General features: G+C 46.8%; 1 protein-coding gene across 1 annotated transcript in view; it reads right to left on the reverse strand.

The window, feature by feature from the left end:
* Positions 1-1477: 1477 nt before the first annotated feature.
* Positions 1478-7932, reverse strand: part of LOC127006103 (muscle-specific protein 20-like) — a 61799-nt gene continuing 55344 nt past the window's right edge. The window contains exons 2-5 of the mRNA XM_050875609.1: positions 5472-5585; positions 3729-3823; positions 2934-3054; positions 1478-2345 (exon numbers count right to left, since the gene is read on the reverse strand). Coding sequence (XP_050731566.1) covers positions 2154-2345; positions 2934-3054; positions 3729-3823; positions 5472-5585 — 522 coding nt within the window. The 3' untranslated portion in view covers positions 1478-2153. The remainder of the gene's footprint in view (positions 2346-2933; positions 3055-3728; positions 3824-5471; positions 5586-7932) is intronic.

Consider the following 7932-nt stretch of genomic DNA (forward strand, 5'->3'; position numbering starts at 1 on the left):
CTGCAATCATTTTAGTGTACTACAGGAGGAGATGGCTAACCTTCACACTCCCCGCTCGTAGCATGAACAACAATATTCTCACATAATGGATACTAGCAAGCAACGTTACAGTGTGAAGTAGAGCAAAGTTGGCGCTAACCGTTACGCTCTCCACTCACACTATCCACACTGGTACACTCTCCACTCACATTTTCCACACTGGTACACTCTCCACTCACACTTTCCACACTGGTACACTCTCCACTCACACTTTCCACACTGGTACACTCTCCACTCACACTATCCACACTGGTACACTCTCCACTCACACTTTCCACACTGGTACACTCTCCACTCACACTATCCACACTGGTACACTCTCCACTCACACTTTCCACACTGGTACACTCTCCACTCACACTTTCCACACTGGTACACTCTCCACTCACACTTTCCACACTGGTACACTCTCCACTCACACTTTCCACACTGGTACACTCTCCACTCACACTTTTGTGCAGACACGGCGACTGGATGCCGGGAGGCCACTGGCAAGGTAGTTTTTCCTTTTCTCAGACAAGTCAGGGGACAGAAACCTGGCTGCTCCTATACTTAACATTGTGCTGTGTTTCAATACTGTATTTTTTTTTTAGGAGCTAGATCAACGTTTCATTGTCTGTAACTATGCCAGTTGATAGCTTCCTATACATGTGTCCTTATATTTATCTTTTGAGAGGTTTCTTATGTTTCATGTCACACACGTTGTGGTTTCCCTCTCACTATTTATATTATAACTCCACATCTGTTCTTACATAGCCAGTGTTTTAATGTAATTGTATCATAGGCAGTCTGCTTGACAAACTCCCGCTATGTATGTTCATGGTAACTAGACTGCTATTTAGATTTTTGTATATCGCGAGGTCGCGATCACTGGTAGGTGACCGAGCAGTGTTATAGTAGGATATCAATGTATTATTATTATTTAATATCACCACGAATTAGGCATACAATTGCCAATGGAAAAACCCACGACAGATAGATCACGCCACCTTAGAGGAATGTCGTCCGTCAGTGTTTACCGTCTCAGTTTTGTATACTTCGCACTCCGATGGTGCGTGGAGGTCACCTTGACATACGTGACCAATTGTAACAATTATTTTCCAACCTGTAACTCGCCACTCCTTCACGAGAGTCCGACTGACACACAACGACAGTCGCTCTCGCTCCGTCGCTTCTTGTACATAAAGGCTACGAATATAATTCGCCTTAAGGAAGCTGACGTCTTAATCAACACCCTTTAAACGCCCCCCGACAAGCCCGTTACACTTTCCACACTGGTACACTCTCCACTCACACTATCCACACTGGTACACTCTCCACTCACACTATCCACACTGGTACACTCTCCACTCACACTTTCCACACTGGTACACTCTCCACTCACACTTTCAACACTGGTTAGGATCTACACACAAATTGAGTAATGAAAGAACTCAAAGATTTTCGTAGCTTTTTTAATTCGTTCTGATGGACCAAAGGTAATTGGGGACCTGCTAACCCTAACGCCCGCCAGGCCAGCACAACACAACACAACACACGACTACTTGGCCGCGGCTGTGTTGCGGGCCGAAGAAGAATTTACGTGCAGTATGAAGTCTGAACATTGTAGAAATTATGAAAAAGCTAATGTAGAAAACAAAATCATGAGCTACAAGTGCTACACATCACAATGAGCTAAAGTGCAGTACACACCACGAACGAGACGCATTAATAACCTGACGTCACGGCGCTCAGCTGAGACAGGAAGGTCACTTAGCAATCAGCGTTAAGTGGCGGCGGCGGTGGCGGAGGCGAAGAGAGCAAGATGGAGGCCCAGAGTTGGCGGCGATAATCCATTTGGTGAAGAGTAATGGGCATCATGAAGGAGGAGGAGGAGGAGGGGGAGGAGGAGGAATAATATGGGGAAAGAGGCAGAGGGGAAGGCGAATAATGAAGGATAATGAGGAAGAGGACAAGAAAGAAAACGTTGCCGACGAGGCAGGACATAAAAGAGGAAGATAAGGAGTGGACGGGGAAGGATATCGTTGGGGAGGCGGAGGGATAGTGGAGAGGAAGAGGAGAAGGAAGAGATGCTGGGGCTGGCGGGGGAGGGGGCGACGGGGGAGTTGGAGGCATTACTTCCCCACGATCACCCGCCTCTGGGCACCAGTGGTGTCCCCGGCCTGGGTGGCGCCCTTGTTGGAGCCAGCCTGGAGGCCGATGACTGTCTTGGAGGCCGCCAGCTGCTCCTCTGTGAATTCGCGCTTGTTCTCCTCGGATGGGCGGGGACCCAGCCAGGGGCCGGGCCACTCGGGGTGCATGTACGTCTGTGGGGGAAGGGAGAGGGTGAGAGGCAGGCAGATATACATTGGTTCGTGTGTGAGAAGCAAAGAGGACGGAGGTGGTAGATTGAGCCTGTGTGGGGCACAGTGGATGACGGCGTGAAGGCATGAACGTAACAATAAGACTCTACAATGATCAAAGCCAATCTTTGGTGTGCCTGACGGAGTGGTAGCAATACTATTTGACTGATGATAATGGTAGTAGCCATAGCAGCAGCAATAACATTATTATTATTATTATCAGTAGTAGTAGTAGTAGTAGTAGTAGCAGTAGTAGTAAGAGTAGTAGTAGTAGTAGCAGTAGTAGTAGTAGTAGTAGCAGCAGTGGTAGTAGTAGTATTAAGAACAGTGGTATTATTATTATTATTATTATTATTATTATTATTATTATTATTAATTATTATTTATTATTATTATTATTATCATTATTATTATTATTAGCAGCAGCAACAGCAGAAGTACCAGTAGTACTTATAGGGACGAGAGTAGGCAACACGTGGCCGGAAGGACAGATGCGGGGCGCCAGCACACACGGAGGCAAGCATCAACACACGGGGGAGGAGGAGTACTCACGGCGCGGCCCAGGGCGAAGAGCGTGGTGGACACCTGGGACACCTGCTTCTTCTCGTACAGGTCGGCAGTCTGGAACACGTCCTGGATGGGCACGCCGTAGGCCTTGATGGCGCTCAAGAAGCTGCGGGAGACGAGGAGCGGGTCAGAGGAAGGCCAGGGAGAGGGAGGGAGGGAGGGAGGGAAGGAAGGTATGTTTTGTGTGTGTGTGTGATGGCAGTGTTACATTCTATTGTTATTGAAATGAATACCGACGACAAATTTTACTTTTCCTCTTCTTTTTTCTTTATCTTTCATTTTTATTGTTTTCGTCTTCTTCTCCCTTAAACTTTTATTTCTCTATTCTTTCCTTCTCTTCTTAGTTTTTTCCTACTCTCTTATTCTTCTCCCTCCTCTTTATCTTCCTTTTTTATTCCTCCCCGCCTCGTCATTTTTTTACTTTCTATTTCTTTTCCTCATCTTGTCTTTCTTCCTTTCCCCTACTTTCCGTTTTTTTCTATTCCTCCTTTGCTTTCTCTTTCACTTCCCTTTTTTTCTCTTCATCAATGAGAGGAAACGAAATGAGACAAATAGAGAAAACAATAGACGAGAGAATAAGGGAATGAGAAAGGAATGGAGAGAGAGAGAGAGAGAGAGAGAGAGAGAGAGAGAGAGAGAGAGAGAGAGAGAGAGAGAGAGAGAGAGAGAGAGAGAGAGAGAGAGAGAGAGAGAGTGTGTGTGCATGTGTGTGTTCGAAAAAGAGAGATAAAAGTTCAAAAGAGAGAGTGATAAGAACAAAAGCCATCCGCCTCCACTCACTTGTTAATGTTCTCCATCATCTTGAACTGGCTGCCGGAGGTGTTGATCTTGGGCACCGCGCCGGGGGACAACTTGTTAATCAGGCGACACAGCACCTGCGGGGAAAGGTAGACAGAGGTGATGGCCGGTACACGAAAAGACAGACAGACAGACGGACTGATAGAGATGGAAAACGAAAGACATGAAGACGGACGGAAAGATAGATGATGACCGAGAGACATTCAGACAGACGAAGGACACTTTGATGGACAGACAGAGGTGGAGACCGAGACAGACAGATGGCGACCGAGAAAGACAGACGGACGGACACTCTGATGGACGGACAGACAGAGATGAAGACCGAGACAGACAGACGGACGGACAGACAGATGGCGACCGAGAAAGACAGACGGACGGACACTCTGATGGACGGACAGACAGAGATGGAGACCGAGACAGACAGACGGACGGACACTCTGATGGACGGACAGACAGAAATGGAGACCGAGAAAGACAGACGGACGGACACTCTGACGGACGGACAGACAGATGGAGACCGAGAAAGACAGACGGACGGACACTGATGGACGGACAGACAGGGATGGAGACCGAGAGACAGACAGAGAGACGGATGGACACTGATGGATGGACGGGCATACAGATAGACGGATGGACATTATGGTGAAAGGTAAGACAGTGGAGGTGATTGATAGTTAGACAGGGTAAGATATAACCAGACTGACAGGCGGTGGTGGTGACAGACAGACAGGAAAGCTAAGACGGTAGTGGTGGTTAGGAGACAAAGGTAGACAGACAGAAATATAGACAGACAAACAGACACGACACTTACATACAAATGGCAGACAGACAGACACACAAACATACGACACATAGATACAGACGAGAAGACAGACAAGACATAAATAGACAGACAGGATGACAGACTTTTAGATAGATAGAAAGATGACAGATAGACAAGACACTTAAATATAAATAGACAGACAGACAGACAGACAATGAATAGATATACAGACACTGACAGACACGGAAACCTATAGATAAACGCAGGTAGATACACACACACACACACACACACACACACACACACACACACACACACACACACACAGCACCTGCTTTTCCTTCCACTTTTCCCATCCCTTCCTTCCTTTTCCTACGCGACACACTACCCTCCTCCTCCTAATCCTCCTCCTCCTCCTCCTCCCGCCAAGAGCCATGTCTTCCTCGCTAATCACCCAATTTTCTCCCTGAATTTCTTGGCTTAACGACTTTGCCATCATTATTATTATTACAACGAGGCCATTTTTTTCACTTAATTACGGGGGAGACGCAGGAACTGGAGGAGGAGGAGGAGGAGGAGGAGGAGGAAGATGGGTTAATTAGACATGTTTAGGACGCGGTGTTTACAGCAACGTCCAGAAGCCAAGATTCTTCCCCAAAGTTCCTCCGTCAGCAGTGATACGAGAGAGAGAGAGAGAGAGAGAGAGAGAGAGAGAGAGAGAGAGAGAGAGAGAGAGAGAGAGAGAGAGAGAGAGAGAGAGAGTGTGTGTGTGTGTGTGTGTGTGTGTCACCTCCAAACACAACCCCCCCTCACACACACACACACGTATAACCCTTCACATTCACACAAACACAACCATGCCCCCACACAAACACAAACCCCCAACAAACACACACAATCCCCCTAGAATCCCCCTCCTCCCCCCCATACAAACAAACAAACAAACAGGACTCCAGACTCACCGTGCCGTCCTGCAGGATGTTCTCGAACTCTCCCTGAGGAACGGGCTCTCCCAGGATGGTGAAGATCCACTCCAGAGCCTCCTTCTCCTGCTCGGAATCCCTCTTTCCCAGCATCTGTAGGGCGGAGAAGTTGGGGTCAGGCAGGAAGGTAGGTAGGGAGGTAAGTATTGTGGGGGGATCGTGGTATGTGTGTGTGTGTGTGTGTGTGTGTGTGTGTGTGTGTGTGTGTGTGTGTGTGTGTAGGAAAAAAAAGCTATCAAAACACCATTTGCAGACTCGCGGTGACTCCTCAATTAATCAGCACACACAAAACCAACATACTAAAGGCTTGGGCAAATAGGAGTCACGTGTATCCCAAACAGAACTGCTTGGCAACATTATTAATTTGCCACACGCTTAATCACCACTCCACACTTCCTGTACTTCCAACTGTGTGTTTGCTGTCAGGAGCGTAGCCATATTTCTTCTTTCAGTTACCATAAACTAGGAAACTGCTCCATATGTCAAACTGCCGGTCATATGAGTCTGTGTTTGCTGTCAAGACGCTATTATTCACCTTGATCTTTTAAGTTAATGCTTGTGTATATCTGACTTTGCAGCTGTAAAACCATCTCCATCATTTGACGTCTAGCAGTTAATGAAGACACTATTGTAGGAGCTTAACCATTACCTTTGTCTGCCCTGAGTACCGTGTGTGGCGTTCATTATACCCCAAAACTACTCAAAGTAATTTATGGCGAACTGATGGAGAAGAAGAGAACGATATCAGGCTCTGCACTCTAAATATAGGAAAGCTGTTTTCTTCAGTTTTTTTTTTTATGTGCAAAGAAGCAAATCGAGGCAATGGGTCAGTGGAGATTTATTCTGTTAAGGAAATTTAATTCACGTATTAGAATGAACGCTTAGGAGTGACGAGCCTGTCCAGATAATGGCTACTGAACAATTAGGGGGAGAGAGAGAGAGAGAGAGAGAGAGAGAGAGAGAGAGAGAGAGAGAGAGAGAGAGAGAGAGAGAGAGAGAGAGAGAGAGAGAGAGAGAGAGAGAGAGAGAGAGAGAGAGAGAGAGAGAGAAACAGAGAGAGAGAGCACTGTCAGAAAAGTCATACACGTTGTTGTTATTCATCGCTGACTGTACAAATACGAGTCTCATCTCAGCGACAGATCAACCAAAAGCAATGAAAAGGACGGAAAAAGGCTTCAACCCTAGAATGATCAAATACCTATTCAACATTTACGAGGGAAGGGTGGAGTAAGAAAAAAGGCAGGGATGATAAAGCATTTGTAACATTCTTTTCTCCCTCCTCTCCTATTCCCTGCCATTCCTGTAACAAACAAACAAAGAAAACACCAAGGCAAACGAAGGCAACACACTCACGCACCCACAACCCACCCATACACATTTTTCTCTTCCTGTCCCCACCCCCACCTTGAAGAGAGAGCCCCCCGTCCCTTCCCCCCAAGACAGGCCCACTAGCTCCCAGGAATTGTCAAGGTGTTGTTGTCAGGTGCGCGGCGTTCCGATTAGCTTGATGGAACCTCGAAATTACGGCGCCCATTAGCACGCCACAGATTACTTAATGTCATAATTGGCCAATAGGGCAATTACTCCCATCCCAAGATATAAGGCAGTAAATAGTTAATTACTAATATCCAGGCGGACCAGCGGCGCCTCAGGAAGTTGTGAGGGCGCGAGGATAATAAATTAGAGAGTTACTGGAATTGAAGGGAGGCGTGTGTGTGTGTGTGTGTGTTACGTGGGAGCCATGCGTGGGCGTGTGTGTGTATGGCAAGCGTGGGTGTGGGTGTGTATATGCCAAGTGTGTGTGTGTGTGTGTGTGTGTGTGTGTGTGTGGGACGCAGAGTGCCAGCTGTTACGTAACTTTAGCCACGTGTCTAAACATCCGGGCAAACTACCTACTAACTTTTTTTCCTCTCTCTCTCTCTCTCTCTCTCTCTCTCTCTCTCTCTCCATTAACAATAACTACTACTATGATACTTCGGTCATCTCCATTTTCTTCTTTTTTTTCTCTTCCGCTTTTGCTTTTTCTCCTTCTTCTCCTTCGTCTCTTCCTTTCGTCCTTCTCCTCGGCACATCTTTACTGCCATTCTGCCACCTCTTGTCACATCATTTTTTCCTCTCCTTTATTTACTTTCTTATTTACTCGCGACTGTCTGGCTCGATTTTCCTTGATATTTATCTTATTTAAATCTGAGAGAGAGAGAGAGAGAGAGAGAGAGAGAGAGAGAGAGAGAGAGAGAGAGAGAGAGAGAGAGAGAGAGAGAGAGAGAGAGAGAGAGAGAGAGAGAGAGAGAGAGAGAGAGAGAGAGAGAGAGAGAGAGAGAGAGAGAGAGAGAGAGAGAGAGAGAGAGAATGCCAGGCGACTATTAGTGAAATAATGGAGACAGGTGGTGAAGGGGAATTCCCGGCCTAAGGAAAGAAACATTTGACGGGGGAAGGAGGG

The sequence above is a fragment of the Eriocheir sinensis genome, chromosome 32, assembly GCF_024679095.1.
Source record: "Eriocheir sinensis breed Jianghai 21 chromosome 32, ASM2467909v1, whole genome shotgun sequence".
Classification (NCBI taxonomy): domain Eukaryota; kingdom Metazoa; phylum Arthropoda; class Malacostraca; order Decapoda; family Varunidae; genus Eriocheir; species Eriocheir sinensis.